The sequence below is a fragment of the Nerophis ophidion genome, linkage group LG03 (assembly GCF_033978795.1).
Source record: "Nerophis ophidion isolate RoL-2023_Sa linkage group LG03, RoL_Noph_v1.0, whole genome shotgun sequence".
NCBI classification, from domain to species: Eukaryota; Metazoa; Chordata; class Actinopteri; order Syngnathiformes; family Syngnathidae; genus Nerophis; species Nerophis ophidion.
The window spans coordinates 18,992,641-19,010,428 of record NC_084613.1 but is presented as its reverse complement, the minus strand read 5'-3'; the positions used below and the strand labels follow the sequence as shown (position 1 = coordinate 19,010,428).

Below are 17,788 nucleotides of genomic sequence, written 5' to 3'. Positions count from 1 at the left end.
GATAAAAGAGGGAAAAAAGTATTTGGACAGTATGGCAGTTTTTTGGGGTTTAAAAAAAAAGGCACAGTAGTCAGACCAATGTGGTCTGTAAATGATGCAAGGCGCTCGTCCCCATCAAGACCTTAGCCGCGCTCACCCTTTAGAGCAGTGGTCCCCAACCTTTTTGTAGCTGCTGACCGGTTAACGCTTGATAATTTGTCCCGCCGGGTTTTTTGTCATGAAAAAGGGAGTTTTTTTGGGTTGGTGCACTAATTGTAAGTGTATCTTTTGTTTTTTTATGTTGATTTAATTAAAAAAATCAAATAAATTTTTTTTTTTTTTTAATTCTTCTGCGGCCTGATGGTTGGGGATAATTGCTTTAGAGCACAGCTGTAACTTCCTGGCACAAAACCTGCAGAAAATATTGCTCAGGTTTCTCTTTGTTGACATTTTCACACTTTCCAGCAGGCACAAGACGTTGATACAACGTTGATTATACGTACATGTCCTTTAAAGGCCTACTGAAATGAGATTTTCTTATTTAAACGGTGATAGCAGGTCCATTCTATGTGTCGTACTTGATCATTTCGCAATATTGCCATATTTTTGCCGAAAGGATTTAGTCGAGAACATCCACGATAAAGTTCGCAACTTTTGGTCGCTAATAAAAAAGCCTTGCCTTTACTGGAAGTAGCAGACGATGACGTCACCGGTGTGAGGGCTCCTCACGTCCTCAAATTGTTTATCATGCGAGCCTCCAGCATCAAGAGCTATTCGGACCGAGAAAGCGACAATTTCCCCATTAATTTGAGCGAGGATGAAAGATTCGTGGATGAGGATATTGATAGTGAAGGACTTGGAAAAAAAAAAAAAGGCGATTGCATTGGTAGCGATTCAGATGTTTTTAGACACATTTACTAGGATGATTCTGGGAAATCCCTTATCTTTCTATTGTGTTGCTAGTGTTTTAGTGAGTTAAATAGTACCTGATAGTTGGAGGGGTGTGTCCACGGGTGTCTTGACGCCAGTCGCTGAGGGAAGTTACGGCAGCTGCATGGACGGCGCAAGCTCTGCTGATCTCCGGTAAGAGGCGACATTTCACCACAATTTTCTCACCGAAACCTACTGGTTGACAAGTGGTCGGGATCCATGTTCGCTTGACCGCTCTGATCCATCGTAAAGCTTCACCTTCGGGAATTTTAAATAAGGAAACACGGTGTGTTTGTGTGGCTAAAGGCTAAAGCTTCCAAACTCCATCTTTCTACTTTGACTTCTCCATTATTAATAGAACAAATTGCAAAAGATTCAGCAACACAGATGTCCACAATACTGTGTAATTGCGTGATGAAAAGAGACGACATTTAGCCGCAAGTGGTGCTGGCTAATACGTCCCCTCCAACCAATAACGTCACAAACACGCGTCATCATTCCGCGACGTTTTCAACAGGAAACTCTGCGGGAAATTTAAAATTGCAATTTAGTAAACTAAAAAGGCCGTATTGGCATGTGTTGCAATGTTAATATTTCATCATTGATATATAAACTATCAGACTGCGTGGTGGGTAGTAGTGGGTTTCAGTAGGCCTTTAAAACTGACTTTGAAACAACGTTACAAAATTTTTGTATTTGTATATTGAGACAACGTTGATGTCCAGCGTTGGATTCACGATGTTGGTTGGGAAAATGACCAAAAATCAATGGTCCAATAACCGTCGTCAAAAAGCATGTTGTTTCAACGTTGTATTTGTGTTGTAGTTGGCACACAAGATATCGCCTGCCTGGAAGTGCTAGACACTTACAAATTCAATTAAAGACCAAACAAAACTAATTACACAAAACAAATGAACAAAAACAACAAACAACCTACATTTATAGAAAAGACTTAAATTAAGACAAAACAATTTACATTTACAAAAACTAATAAAACATAAGATGCAACTAATTCCAATTGCACCAACCCAATGAATAAAAATACAATTATGTGTAATTGTAAATAGTTTGTTAATTAGTTGTGTGTAATTAAAATTAGTTTCTCAAGTCACTGGAGCTAACAAATAGCTAGCTTCTTCTGTTTATTTTGCGTGTGTGGCACATTGCTGCCTCTCACAGGCCAGTAGTGGTACTACATGTAAGTCCATGGATGAACACTTAGAGCATCTGCCAGCGTGTTGGATGTGAATAATAACCTTTTTATTGGTGTTTGTGTCTCTTACTCACCCTTCATCTCGCCATGAGTTACAGTATTTTGTCTCTTTTACGGTCACATCCCTGCCTGCACTCTCACTCATCTGTGCTCCTTCCATCATCATCATCTCTATCACCATCATCATCATCATCTATCACTGTCACATCATTATTTACATCACTGTCACAATCTCAATCATATTTATCACTGTTATTATATCCGTCATCATCATCATTACCATCATTCTGTCTATCTCCATTTTCATCATTATCACCATCTCCATTATAATTACGTCACCATCATTACCTCCATCACAACAATTATCACCATCATCATCACTTATCATCACCACCACTCTGTCTATCCCCATTTGCATCATTATCACCATCTCTATCATCATTACCATCACATCACTGTCATTATCTCCATCATCATTATTACCATCCCCATCATCATTCTGTCTATCCCTATTTTCATCATTATCACCATCACCTTCAATGTCACCATCATTATCTTCATCATCGTCATTATCTTCACCACCATCATTGTCATTACCTCCATCACCATCATCTTCATTGTTGTCATTATCTCCATCATCTCTGTCATTATATCCATCATCATCATCATCATCATAATTACCATCACTATCATTATCTCCGTCATCGTCATTACCTTTCATCACCATCTTTTTCTCCATCACGACCACTATCTCCATGAACGTCATCATCTTCATCACCATCATTATATCCATCATCATCATTACAATTACCATCATTCTGTCTATCTCCATTTTTATCATTTTCACCATCTCCATCATCATTACCATCACCGTTATTGTCATCCTCCCCATCACCGTCATTATCTTCATCACCATCTCCATCAACGTCATTATCTCCATCAACGTCATTATCTCTATCACTGTAATTATCTCCATCACCGTCATTATCTCCATCACCATCCCCCATCATCATCACCATCATTATCTCCATCACCACCATCATTATCTCCATCACCATCATTATGTCCATCACCATCACCATCATTATGTCCATCTCATCACCATCATTATCTCCACCATCACCTCCATCATTATCTCCATCACCATCATTATCTCCACCATCACCATCATTATCTCCATCATCATCACCATCAATATCACCATCACCACCATCATTATCTCCATCACCATCACCATCATTATCTCCATCATCACCACCATCATTATCTCCATCATCATCACCATCATTATCTCCATCATCACCACCATCATTATCTCCATCATCTCCATCATCACCATCATCACCACCATCATCACCACCATCATTATCTCCATCATCATCACCATCATTATCTCCATCATCACCACCATCATTATCTCCATCATCACCACCATCATTATCTCCATCATCATCACCATCATTATCTCCATCATCACCACCATCATTATCTCCATCATCACCACCATCATTATCTCCATCATCACCACCATCATTATCTCCATCATCACCATCATTATCTCCATCATCACCACCATCATTATCTCCATCATCATCACCACCATCATTATCTCCATCATCACCACCATCATTATCTCCATCATCACCATCATTATCTCCATCATCACCACCATCATTATCTCCATCATCACCACCATCATTATCTCCATCATCACCACCATCATTATCTCCATCATCACCACCATCATTATCTCCATCATCACCATCATTATCTCCATCATCATCACCATCATTATCTCCATCATCACCACCATCATTATCTCCATCATCACCATCATTATCTCCATCATCATCACCATCATTATCTCCATCATCATCACCATCATTATCTCCATCATCACCACCATCATTATCTCCATCATCACCATCATTATCTCCATCATCACCACCATCATTATCTCCATCATCATCACCACCATCATTATCTCCATCATCACCACCATCATTATCTCCATCATCACCATCATTATCTCCATCATCACCACCATCATTATCTCCATCATCACCACCATCATTATCTCCATCATCATCACCATCATTATCTCCATCATCACCACCATCATTATCTCCATCATCACCACCATCATTATCTCCATCATCACCATCATTATCTCCATCATCATCACCATCATTATCTCCATCATCACCACCATCATTATCTCCATCATCACCATCATTATCTCCATCATCATCACCATCATTATCTCCATCACCACCATCATTATCTCCATCATCATCACCATCATTATCACCATCACCACCATCATTATCTCCATCACCATCATTATCTCCATCACCATCATTATCTCCATCATCATCACCATCATCATCACCATCATTATCTCCATCACCATCATCATCGCCATCATTACCTCCATCACCATCATTATCTCCATCATCATCACCACCATCATTATCTCCATCATCACCATCATTATCTCCATCATCACCACCATCATTATCTCCATCATCACCATCATTATCTCCATCATCACCACCATCATTATCTCCATCATCACCATCATTATCTCCATCATCATCACCATCATTATCACCATCACCACCATCATTATCTCCATCACCATCATTATCTCCATCACCATCATTATCTCCATCATCATCACCATCATCATCACCATCATTATCTCCATCACCATCATCATCGCCATCATTACCTCCATCACCATCATTATCTCCATCATCATCACCATCATTATCTCCATCACCATCATCATCACCATCATTATCTCCATCACCACCATCATTATCTCCATCACCATCATTATCTGCATCATCATCATCATCATTATCTCCATCATCATCACCATCACCACCATCATTATCTCCATCATCATCACCATCATTATCTCCATCATCTTCATTATCTCCATCACCATCACCATCATTATCTCCATCATCATTATCTCCATCATTATCACTATCACCACCACCATCATCATTATCTCCATCACCATCACCATCACCATCACCATCATTATCTCCACCATCACCATCATGTGTGTCCCAGCAGGAGAGACCCCGGAGTGCCTTGGAGTGTTTGTCCTCAGACGTCGTGCATCATTCGGGCGTGCAGCTTGGTGGGCGAATGAGCGCCGAGGAGCAGCTGGAGCGCATGAAGCGCCACCAGAGGGCGCTGGTCCGCGATCGCAAGAGAAACCTCAGCCCGGGCGAACGCTCCTCCGCCAGCGTCCCCGCCCGGCGAGCCCCCTCCTCCGCCCCGTGGCCGCCCTCCGGCAGCGCCGACCCGCCCACCTCCTCCGTACGTTACCTCCACCCGGCGGCGGGAAGCTCCGCCCCCGCGCCGCCCTGCAGAACGACGCCGCATGGGATGCTAACGCGCTAGCACGTGCGGCTGCGCGAACTAACGAGCTAGTTTGGTTAACGCTTTAAGAAGAAACTGTGAGTGTTTTGGAGTGGAGCGGGCCTGCTGCCCCCTGCTGGCACCTCACTGACACAACAGAATGTAACAGAGAGAGAAATGGTGGCGAGCTAGTTTTATCTACATGAAGGTGTACAGGATATATCTTTTCTAGACATTTACTAAATAGAGAAGGAAGTGCTGCTGGTCCAAATCCCCATCATCTCTTCTTTTCCTCACATCAAATCAAAGTGCCTTTTTTCACTTCATCCTTTTTGCCTTCCTCGCTCCTTTTTTCAAGACGCAGAAAAAAAAAGCACAAACGACAACGGAGCTAAGCGAGCTAAATTTGCATTAGCGCTTTTTTACATGACGGCTGTGGAGTAGAAATGTTTTAGCTTATATTTAATTATTTTAAAAGCACACAGTAAGCATCCAATCAGATTGCTCGAAAGTCACACCAACGCTGCTCACAGCCACTAGGGGGCGTGTTTGTGTGTGGAGGAAAGAAAAGCAGCAATATTCTTATTAAATATAATACTTAAAACAGCCCTCACACCTTTGTGCAACTCCTTTCTTTCCAGCCTTCCTTTTATTTAGCCTTCATCCCTTCCATCCTTTTAGCCATCCCTCCATCTTCCATCCTTCCATTCCTCCATCTTTCCTTCCATTTCAGTCATGCTTCCATTCCTCCAACCTTTCTGCCATCGTCTGAGCCATCCTTCCATTCCTCCATCTTTCCTTCCATCCTTTTAGCATCCTTCCATTCCTCCATCCTTCCTTCCATCCTTTTAGCATCCTATTCCTTCATCTTTCAGCCGTCCTTCCATTCCTCCATCATTCCTTCCATCCTTTGAGACATCCTTCCATTCCTCCATCTTTCCTTCCAACCTTTTTAGCCATCCTCCATTCCTTCATCTTTCCTTCCATCATTTTAGTCATGCCTACATTCCTCCAACCTTTTTAGCCATCCTTCCATTCCTTCCATCCTTCCATTCCTCCATCTTTCCTTCCATCATTTTAGTCATGTCTACATTCCTCCAACCTTTCTGCCATCCTTCCATTCCTCCATCTTTCTTTTCATCCTTTGAGCCATCCTTCCATTCCTCCATCTTTCCTGCCAACCTTTTTAGCCATCGTTCCATTCCTTCATCTTTCCTTCCACCCTTTTAGCGATCTTTCCAGTCCTCCATCTTTCCTTTCATCCTTTTAGTCATCCTTCCATTCCTCTGGCTTCCATCATTTTAGCCATCCTTGCAATTCCCCCATCATTCGAATCTTCCATCCTTAGTCATCTTTCCTTTCATCCTTTCTTCTTCCTCCCTCACATCTACTTCCTTTCTAGATTTCTTCGTTTCATTTATTTTATTTCTATTACTCATTCCTTCTTGCTTTCTTCTCCCTTGATCTTTAATTGCTTCTTCCTCCTTTGTGTCCATTCTTCCTTCCTTTTTTTTACTCTGTCTTCCTTCGTCTTCAGCTTTTTCTTCCACTTTCCTTCTTGCTTTCTTTTCATATTTTACAGTCTTCCTTTTTTAAATTTGAACTTCCTTCCTCGGTTTTTTTCCCTTCCTGATTCCTTCTCTTTAGTATTAATTTAAAAAAATGTAATTCAAATTGACAATGTGGCGTCCATCACCGATCACTTGCCACTTTGGAGTACTTGATTTTGCCGTAGTCGTCAGTGTGAGCACACTTCAAACACTTGGGTGCACGAGTATTTATGTTAGCTAAGCGCTCAAAGTGGCTTTAGATTTACGTCAGCAATATTTCATCATCAAACATCAACCGCTGTCATATTTGATCTCGTTTATTCCAGCAGCATTTTTAACACCTTTATTCTCCTAACGAGGCGAGGACTTGTATTATGCATTGTGACAGAGCCATGAAATCAGTTTGAAAATGCAATAAAAGCAATAGAATAAAAAAGAGTTGCGAGAAGGGGCGATGATGTGAAATGGATTTAATGAGCTTACATTTGTGTTTGTGCGTCAGAACACAAGAAAAATAAGTCTTTGTTGTTAAAGATGTCCAATAGGCCAACAATGGGCGCTCATTCTAGCATTAGCACCAGCTACGTCCCACTAGCTCAGTTTGACGAGTGCAGGCCTAAAGGACATTAAAGACGTGCACTACGGCGCCACCTAACTGCAGCTCTTGTAGACACTTACGCTCCAAAATAAAGAAAGTGTTTTTTAATATCTCAGGCGCCTCCTTGCTTGTCAGAGTGACCTTTGACCCCTTTTGGTCCGCATGCTTTCTCTGTCTTTCTGTCTCTCCTCCCTCAACACAAGCAGAGAAGGCAGCAGCTGCACCAGGAGGAACATGCATGGCTTTGGATGATTACTCACAAGTAACACACACCTGCGGTAATAAACTCTTAGAAGACACTAATGATCATGTGCCTGCCTAATGACAAATAATGAAAGTAATCCAAGAATTAACTTCCACAGATTTTACTTGTCTTTGTCTTCCCCTACTGGCCACACGCAGCACTGCAGCGATATTCTTCCTTACGTACCTTACGTTGCAAGTCAGTTGTATTTTTATGCAAACAACCCCAAAACCCCTGTATGTATATTATATATTTAAATTTTTTATATATATACATATATATATTTAAAATGTTTATATATATATATATATATGTATATACGCAAATATATACATAAACATATATATATACATGTGTATGTACACATATACATATAGTGTATAATTATAAATATGTATGTGTATACGTATATATATATATATATACATATACACATATATATATATATATACACACACATATATGTTTATATCTGCGATGAGGTGGCGACTTGTCCAGGGTGTACTCCGCCTTCCGCCCGAATGCAGCCGAGATAGGCTCCAGCACCCCTCGAGACCCCAAAAGAGACAAGCGGTAGAAAATGGATAAATGTTTGTTTATTTATATATATATATATATATATTTATATATATATATATATATATATATATATATATACACATACATACATATACACACATGTATGTATATGTGTATATTGACACACATGTATAAAAGTTTATTTATATACCCCTTAATCACAAGTGTCTCAAAGGGCTGCACAAGCCACAACATCGGCTCAGATAACAATATATATATATATATATATATATATATATATATATATATATATATATATATATATATATATGTGTGTGTATACTATTTTCCCCCCGTTTGGGAGCTATTTTTAATATTTTTAATTATGTTGCCAAGTAGCATGTCGCTGCATTGTAATCTAGCAGGGATGCTAAGTGCTAACTTGCTGGCCGCACTAACTTGTGTCGTTTTCTAAACCTAGCAATTATGCAAAGATCTTTAACCAAAAAATAAATCAGTGATAACTGACCAAGCATATTAGGGTTCCAATACAAGCAGTTGTCTTTACTTGTGCTAAATTGGACAGCCAATTAACTTCTAAATGTCTTTCAATAAGCACACTATTTGTTCTTATTTCTGTCAAGTCATTTACAAAAATGTAAAACATGCCAGGTTATAGGCTACCAGGAGCTAGCAGCTACACAACAGCTAAGCACACAAGCTCGACAAAGGTAATAATCATGGAATCATTTAACAGCACATTTGTCCATTTAAACAAGAAACAAATCATTTTTGCTGCATATTACTTACACATAGAAAGTATCCGGTAACAAACGTGTCCGCATCATTAGCTTAATCTAATTAAATATTGGGATCATAGGTGCCACCAAAACACAAATTACGACTCCATTTCAACTTGGACAACATAACTCCATTGCAGACCTGGCCAGATCACCTAAACACGTTCTAACATTCCACACTACTAAGTATTGAAGGTGGGAATATTTGACTACCTAACGATTTGATTTAATTCAGAACGGATTCTCACAATTTGGTATATTCATTGTAAATCTTTTTCAAAACATGTTGCGCTTTTAAAAAATCCTATTAAATAAAATTTTGAAAATGAGCAAATAAATTTAGAATCTAGATTAATAAAAATTGCGATTCAAATGCGAATATATTTTTTTTGTTCTCCCCTATAAAGTATGTTTGATTTCTACTGATATCACACAGTATAGGAATCGTTACCCGTATTAGGTGAATAATGGTGTCCACCAGTAGCGAAGGTGAAACTGTTGTATTGGCGTCTTCAGTATTTTCAAACATATTTCTTGTTGACTTCAATATAATCACAAAACAACTGGGGTTCCTCCTGCAGGTGTTTGATTGGCGGGAGGAGAGGCAGGTGGCTGAGGGCCAAAGTGACGAAGGTGCGAAGGAGCGCTGGAGCGTGAAGGCCGCAACGCTGGTCCGAGAGACGGACGTTGAACCTCTGGACTTCCACCTGGACATCAGCAAGGAGGTCAGACATGATGATGATGATAAAGGGGGACGTCCTCCACCTTGACCCGTGTGATGCTTGCAGCTGTGCAAACCTCAGAAGGTCGCCATCCCCGAGCGGTACGTAGAGTCGGACCCTGAGGAGCCCCTGAGCCCCGAGGAAGAGGAGGAGCGCAGACGCCGCGCGCAACGCATCAAAGAGCTGCTCAGCAAGTCCAAGTAGGAAAATAATTTTTATGATAAAAATATCGGATCTTTACCGGACCTACAAGTTCATGTGTAACATTTAATATATACTGTATATACATTATTATTGGTATATATTTAATACATTCATAATACAAACATTTCATTTGTTGGTCCAGTATCATATTTGAGCACTAGAATTGTTTCTGATTTGGTGTTATATTTCAATCGTGCACACAATTGCAGTGTCACATTTCAACTTGTCCGAAAAGGAGTCTGAAGAATTTCATTTGAAACGGTTTGTTTTTAGTGATTACTAACACAATTGTTCACTTCCTGTTTTGTAAAAAAAACAACCAAATAAGTTCATCAATATTATGACTTTTCATGCGGAGTAAATTTATTTTTACATTTAATTGACAATTCATGGCCACAAAATAATAAACTAATAACGTCTTTGCACCGTTACAATTATATGAATACATGTAGTAAGAACAATTAAAAAGTCCTATTTTACAGCTTACATTACATTTCAAATACAAAAAAAAAGACTTTTTAATGCTAAAAATAAGCTTTAATCCTTTAATTGCATGTACATAATTTGTATTTAAATTGAAATTATAATTAACTTCTTTTTGACCTAAATACTTTTTTTTTTCCCCGTCTACTGATATATTCTACACACTTTATTATTCGATATGTAATTTTTTATATATATGGATTCATAATTACAATCTGTATGTTATATTTTACGCAATATTTATATTCATAAATATGTATTGTATGTCCAGACTTGTTATGAATGCATTGAATGAATGTATTGGGAACAATTCAAATGTAATATTTTACACCTCCCAAATTACAAAAAAGTGACATTTTAATGCAAACAAAATAAGGTTCTAATAGTTCTTTGAATGTATCCTAAAAAAAGGTTTTTTTAAATAATAAATGTATTAATAATGAAATCAAACTTTTGTGATGTTTTTATTTTTTATTTATTTATTTTTTATAGCTTATTAAATATTTTTTGTCAAATGGCCAGGTACTGAAAAACATTTTTTTTTAAATAAATAATAATAATAATAATAATAATAATATTCTACACCACAAATTTCAATAAAGCATTTTCCTCCAATGGCCATGTACTAAAAAATAATAACATTTTTGTATTCATTCTAATATTCAACACCCAAATGTTTTGATTTTAAATAATTACTTTATTTACTATTCAATGTGAATATTAAATTAAATATATATTAAATATTACATACATTATTTAAACTTGGTATATGAATTTATTAAATACATGTTGCTAGAACAATTAATTTGTCATATTAATTACATAAATGTAACTTTTTAATGCAGAAAAAATAAGCGTTTGATACAAGGACAGGATATAGGATGTCAGTTATCTGTATTTAATGACTTTATTGATAATTCATTTTCTAAGAGTGAGGGACACAAACAGACTGGACAAGTTGGTAGAGAAGACCAGTAACGTGGTGGGAGTGGAGCTGGACTCTCTGGCGGTGGTGTCAGAGAGAAATCTAGCAAAACTCCTAGCCATTATGGACAACACCTACTACCCACTACACTCGGACCTTGCGGGGAGAATGAGCACGTTCAGTGGAAGGCTCAGACTCCCTAAAATGCAACACGGAACGACACAGGAGGTCCTTCATGCCGACAGCCATCAGACTGTATGATGTATATGTTCCTTAATTGCACTTAAATGTAGAATATATCTATACTATACATATTTTATATATATAATACATGTTATATATTACTTATTATTATCATTGTCTATTGTGAGCGAACTGTGGTGCTGAATATCCCCCAGGGATCAATAAAGTACTTTCTATTCTATTCTATATGATTTTTTTCCAAGAAATATAGCATATTAAAGCATTTTCTTCAATGGCCATGTACTAAAAAAAGCTAACATTTAAATGTATTCTAATATTCTACACCAACAATTTAAAATTGTGAATAATTTCTCAATTATTTGATGTGCATATTTTTATATATTAATTCAAAAATTCCAGTTTGAAAAGAACATTACATTTTGAATGTATTGTAATATTCTACACCAAATATTTTTACATTTTAAAATCCCTTAGTTTATTATTATGTATTAATTCATAACTGTTATATTTATGTGTGTTGTATGTCCAGACTTTTTTTTTCATCGAATAAATGTAGTTAGAATAATTAAAATGTACACCGTACATTATATTACATTACATTACAAAAAAGTGACTTTTTGATGCAGAAAAAAATGTATAATCCTTTAATTGTACACAAATTATTTGTATTTAAAATAATTGATTATGCATTAATAATTAAATTAATCTTTTGTGCTGTTTTTTAAATATATTTTTCCAAGAAATATGGCCAATTAAAGCATTTTCTTCCTAAAAAGTTGATTTTATTTATTCTCCTGCAATGTTTTTGATTTTGAATAATTTAATATATTACTGTGTATAATTTCATATTTTAATTCCTGTTGGTAGGTCATATTGACAAAGCATTTATATTTACATGTATTGTATATAGAATATTGACGCTCTGTCAGTGACATTTCTTTTGATTGAGTTTGGTGATATTTCCCGTGCGCAGTGTTCAGAACCTGCAGTCAGCACCTTTGGACCTGACTGAGCTGGACTCGGTTCTGCGGCAGCAGGAGAGGATCATGAACGCATCACATGCGCTGGCTTCTGAGGCGTCGCAAAAGAGCAAACTGGTGGCAGGTAAGTGTTGACTTTGATTCTGACAACAACGTGAATAGCTTTAACAATAAAATATGATCATGATATCCAACTTAATACAAATGTTTTTCTCCTCAGCTAAAGCTGCTGCTGCTGTCAGCGACACTGCTACCTAGCGGACACTGTAAAACACATTTATTGTATTGCAGTAATTTGTAAAAGACAAATGTTTTAACCAAATGCCCACTAAAAAGTTGTAAACCATAAAAGCCATTAGTGCTGAAAGGAAAATGATTTGACTTCTTAAAATATTAATTGTTCTTATGGGTTTAAAGGCCAACATTTAACGTGTGAATGTCACTTTTTAACACGCTGGAGAACAATTTTTTGTTTCTTTCAGGCTTTTATGAAATTGTTAATCAGCCTGTAGCGCCCCCCGGTGGTCACAGCCTGTCTTTGCTACTGAGTAGACAAATCAAGGAAATGAGTACTGTCACTTTACGAAAGAAACACAAAAGTAATAAAAAAAATATTGTGCAAAAACACTTTTTGTGTGGACTTTTTATTAAGTTGTTTACCATTAAAAAAAATTGTCACCGTCATAATTCAGGCGAAGGAAATGACTAAAAAGTGATGTAATTGACCCGCGGGTGAGCACATGATGTCAACTAACGTCAGGTAAACATTTCCCTCTTCCCTACGATGATTTCACAAAGGACATTTTGGGTGTTTCTTTGCGTTCTGGGACGCTTTTGTCCTTTTTTGTTGCGCTTTCTTTTGGCTTCGAATCACAAACCTCGTCTTCCGAGTCGCTGACTTCGCTGCTGGTGGACGTCTCGGGCTTTGGCGACATCTCTGGCTTCGCTTTTGCCTCGTTCCGACCGTCTGCTGGCTGCACCTCCGACATCTCTGGCTTCGCTTTTGCCTCGTTCCGACCGTCTGCTGGCTGCACCTCAGACGACTCGGGCTGCAAACGAGAGAAAAGACGACAAAGTTATATTTATGTTGCAACTTCACACAGTAAGTTGATTCCGTTGTTTAACAAACTTAAACTTCAAATGGTTACTTTCTGACTTTGAGAAACACTAAAAAAGTTAGGAATATAAATTTGTTTCTGCTTTTTTCCCCACAAAATTAATAAACAACTGAATGAACATCCTCTAAGTCGGCTGATTCCACCATTTTTGCCAGGAGTTGTAGAAGGAGCTTCAAGCGCTTTGCTGTCATCAAGGTGAACACAGACAATGCTAACAGCTAGCATGTGTCAAGTACCAGGTGTATGGCTATGGAAGTAGCTAAAAAGGTTAGCATGCTAGCATTCTTATCAAAAATGTTGTGGTGTCACAGCAGTGTCCTCACCTCGCTGAATCCCAGTCCACAGTGTCTGCGGTTGCGTCCCGACAGCTTGCCGTCCATCCCCTGCTGGTACTGTATCTCCAGCTGCTGGTTCATCTTCTTGTCTTCGTTGCCTGCACAGCACGCAACAACACCCACACACACAAACAAGTAACTCATTAAATCGAAGTGTTTTTTTTCTTTCATCGATATTTTGCTTACCGCTGCGAAATAGTGAAGTGGACTTGTGGTCGCCAATAACCAAACGTCCAGTGTGTTCTTTCTATGCAGGAGACAAAAGATTTTGACCTTTGATATTAACAAAAAAAAAACATATATACATATATATATGTATTCATACATACACACACACACACAGAGACAGACATATATATATATATATATATATTCACCTTTTTAATCAGGCTTTTTATTGATCAAGTTGTTTTTTATTTTATTCTGTAATTTTCTTTTCTTTAGTTTTCTATTTTATTTATTGCTGTTATTACTAACATTCTCTCAATGTTACATTTTTATTCATTTATACGTGTAGTATTTGTTTTATTTTTACATATATTTTAAAATATTATATACTGTTTTTAGATAGTGTTCTTACAAGTATGGTAAATTCTTCTACGTTAGCATTTTAGCTTTTTTTGTTTGTTTAAACCTAAAATTCATGGCTTTTTATACCTGGCGCTATCTCTGAAGCATGCTAAAGTTTTAAGCTAACATTTTTAGTTATTTAAATTTTTTAAAACTCAAAAGCATGCCATTTTAGAAGAACACTAACTTTTCCATCATCATCTTGCTAATGTTAGCACGATGTCTGCCTGATTGTAGCTGAGATAGGCACCAGCGCCCCCCGCGACCCCAAAAAGGGAATAAGCGGTAGAAAACGGATGTATGGATGGACTTGAGGCAGAGGGGTTAGTGCGTCTGCCTCACAATACGATGGTCCTGAGTAGTCAGGGTTCAATCCAGGGCTCGGGATCTTTCTGTGTGGAGTTTGCATGTCCTCCCTGTGAATGCGTGGGTTCCCTCCGGGTACTCTGGGTTCCTCCCACTTCCAAAGACATGCACCTGGGGATAGGTTGATTGGCAACACTAAATGCGCCCTAGTGTGTGAATGTGAGTGTGAATGTTGTCTGTCTATCTGTGTTGGCGCTGCGATGACTGATGTGGAGACTTGTCCATGGTGTACCACGCCTTCCGCCCGATTGTAACTAAGATAGGCGCCAGCGACCCCAAAGGGAATAAGCGCTAGAAAATGGATGGATGGATGGACTTGAGGCCCACCTTGGAGGCTCCCATCAGCCGTAGAAACTTCTGCCTCCTCTCATCACTTCCCAGGTCAGCTGAGGCCCACTGGGTGGACTCCTCCTGCAGGTGCAAACACACACTTTTTTAAAACTCTCAACCACCAACGGACATCTTTGTTCAACACTGTGACGTCACACATAACACATGCAGGTTTCTACAGCTTATGAATAAAATAAGACCGACGACACATACCGAATGCACGACCTTGTCTAAATTTGAATTGTAATAGTTAATATGCATTTTGTATGTGCTTGTTTTGTCTTAAGTGTGGCGTAATTAGACCAAACCGTTTTAATTAGCCAACAAGCTAACACGAATCTAACTAGCTTAACCTCCCCTCTTCTGTTTGCTGATTGACGAGGACGTCTATCATTTCACTCACTTCACTCGGAGACGCCGCTCGTTTTGTTCCGTGTTTTCTGTCCGGCAAACTCATTTTTCACAGCGTTTACTCTTTAATTTGCACAATCATATTAATAGCAATGTTGCCATATATTAGCAATGAGCCGCTCAATCACTTCCGGTTCATATTCTTCTTCTACGCTGGCACTGCCGGGTTTTGATGTGTCAGCTGCTGCCGCCTGTGGTTGGATTGTGTCATCACACACTTTGGAACAGTAAACCAGTGTTTTTCAGCCACTGTGCTCAAATAGAGTCTGGTGTGCCGTGGGAGATTATCTAATTTCACCTATTTGGGGCGGTATAGCTCGGTTGGTAGAGTGGCCGTGCCAGCAACTTGAGGGTTGCAGGTTCAATTCCCGCTTCCGCCATCCTAGTCACTGCCGTTGTGTCCTTGGGCAAGACACTTTACCCACCTGCTCCCAGTGCCACCCACGCTGGTTTAAATGTAACTTAGATATTGGGTTTCACTATGTAAAGCGCTTTGAGTCACTAGAGAAAAGCGCTATATAAAATATAATTCACAATTCACAAAAAATATTTTTTGCAAACTAATTATAGTCTGCAAATTATGTGTTGTTTTTGACTGTCGGTGCTGTCTAGAGCAGTGTTTTTCAACCACTGTGCCGCAGCACACTAGTGTGCCGTGAGATACAGTCTGGTGTGCCGTGGGAGATTATGTATTTTCACCTCTTTGGGTTAAAAATATTTTTTTAGAACCTGTAATTATAGTCTGCAAATGATGTGTTGTTGTTGAGTGTCGTGCTGTCTAGAGCTCAGCAGCGGGGAGGTAAAAAGGTGTTTAATGCTTAAACCGAAAATAAACAAAATACGAGTGCCCCTTAAGCAAAGGCATTGAAGCTTAGGGAAGGCTATGCAGAACGAAACTAAAACTGAACTGGCTACGAGGTAAACAAAAATTGAATGCTGGACGACAGCAAAGACTTACTGTGGAGCAAAAGCGGCATCAACAATGTACATCCGAACATGACATGACAATCGACAATGTCCCCAGAAAGAAGGATAAATACGACTGAAATATTCTTGATTGCTAAAACTAAGTAGAGGCGGGAAATATCGCTCAAAGGAAGACACGAAACAGCGCCAGGAAAATACAAAAACATGAGAAAAAGCCAGCAAAATAGGAGCCAATACAAGAACTAAAACACTACATACAGGAAAACTCAAAATAAGTCAGGGCGTGATGTGACGTGTGGTGACAGTACACCTACTTTGAGACAAGGCCTATATTGCATGGTTATGGTTTAAAGTTGTATCCAACAATTGCGACAACTATGTTTTACTGTCAACTGAGATTTGTTTTTTAATGATCTCTGCTGGTGGTGTGCGTACGGATTTTTTCAAAGCAAAAAATGTGCCTTTGCTTAAAAAAGGTTGAAAAACACTGCAGTAAACCATACTTGCCAACCTTGAGACCTCCGATTTTGGGAGGTTGGGGGCGTGGTAAGGGGTGGGGCGGAGGCGTGGTTGGGGTGGGGGGTGTGGTTAAGAGGGGAGGAGTGTAATTCACCAACTCGAGTATTTCATATATATATATATATATATATATATATATATATATATATATGAAATACGTGACTTTCAGTGAAATCTAGCTATACATATTTATTTTATATATATATATAAATAAAAGAAAAAGTTGAATTTCCGATGGCACCTATCAAATACACAGTAATAAAAACACAGTTGTGCTACTAACTTTACTGTGTTTGCTGGTTACTAAAAAAAAAAAACACTTACCTTTCACTATTTGAGTAACCTTTGTTCTGCCATTTGCGTATTAGCGAGCGATCTCTGAACAGTAATAAAAACACAGTTGTGCTACTAACTTTACTGTGTTTGCTGGTCACTAAAAAAAACAACACTTACCTTTCACTATTTGAGTAACCTTTGTTC

At 38.4% G+C, this 17,788-nt stretch overlaps 2 protein-coding genes across 8 annotated transcripts in view; one reads left to right on the top strand and one right to left on the bottom strand.

Annotated features, from left to right (window-relative positions):
- Positions 1–13,359, top strand: part of LOC133549261 (pleckstrin homology domain-containing family A member 7-like) — a 287,420-nt gene extending 274,061 nt beyond the window's left edge. For all 7 annotated transcript variants that reach the window (XM_061894492.1, XM_061894491.1, XM_061894496.1 and 4 more), the window contains 5 exons: positions 5,213–5,461; positions 9,796–9,939; positions 10,003–10,136; positions 12,726–12,856; positions 12,953–13,359. In XM_061894492.1, the coding sequence (XP_061750476.1) occupies positions 5,213–5,461; positions 9,796–9,939; positions 10,003–10,136; positions 12,726–12,856; positions 12,953–12,990 (696 nt within the window). In that variant the 3' untranslated portion in view covers positions 12,991–13,359. The remainder of the gene's footprint in view (positions 1–5,212; positions 5,462–9,795; positions 9,940–10,002; positions 10,137–12,725; positions 12,857–12,952) is intronic.
- A 1-nt stretch (position 13,360) lies between these two features.
- lg03h11orf58 (linkage group 03 C11orf58 homolog) lies at positions 13,361–16,024 on the bottom strand. The gene is made up of 5 exons (XM_061894499.1): positions 15,855–16,024; positions 15,449–15,532; positions 14,372–14,432; positions 14,174–14,283; positions 13,361–13,781 (listed from the first exon to the last, which is right to left on the bottom strand). Exons 1-5 carry the CDS (start codon positions 15,906–15,908, stop codon positions 13,512–13,514), a joined length of 579 nt encoding a protein of 192 aa, XP_061750483.1. The 5' UTR covers positions 15,909–16,024; the 3' UTR covers positions 13,361–13,511.
- Positions 16,025–17,788: the final 1,764 nt, after the last annotated feature.

Coding starts and splice junctions, on each gene's coding strand:
- lg03h11orf58 (XM_061894499.1), bottom strand. CDS start 15,908: ATGAGTTTGCCGGACAGAAAACACGGAACAAAACGAGCGGCGTCTCCG. Junction 15,533..15,854: donor GAGCGGCGTCTCCGAGTGAA/GTGAGTGAAATG, acceptor TTGCACCTGCAG/GAGGAGTCCACCCAGTGGGC. Junction 14,433..15,448: donor GGCTGATGGGAGCCTCCAAG/GTGGGCCTCAAG, acceptor TCTCCTGCATAG/AAAGAACACACTGGACGTTT.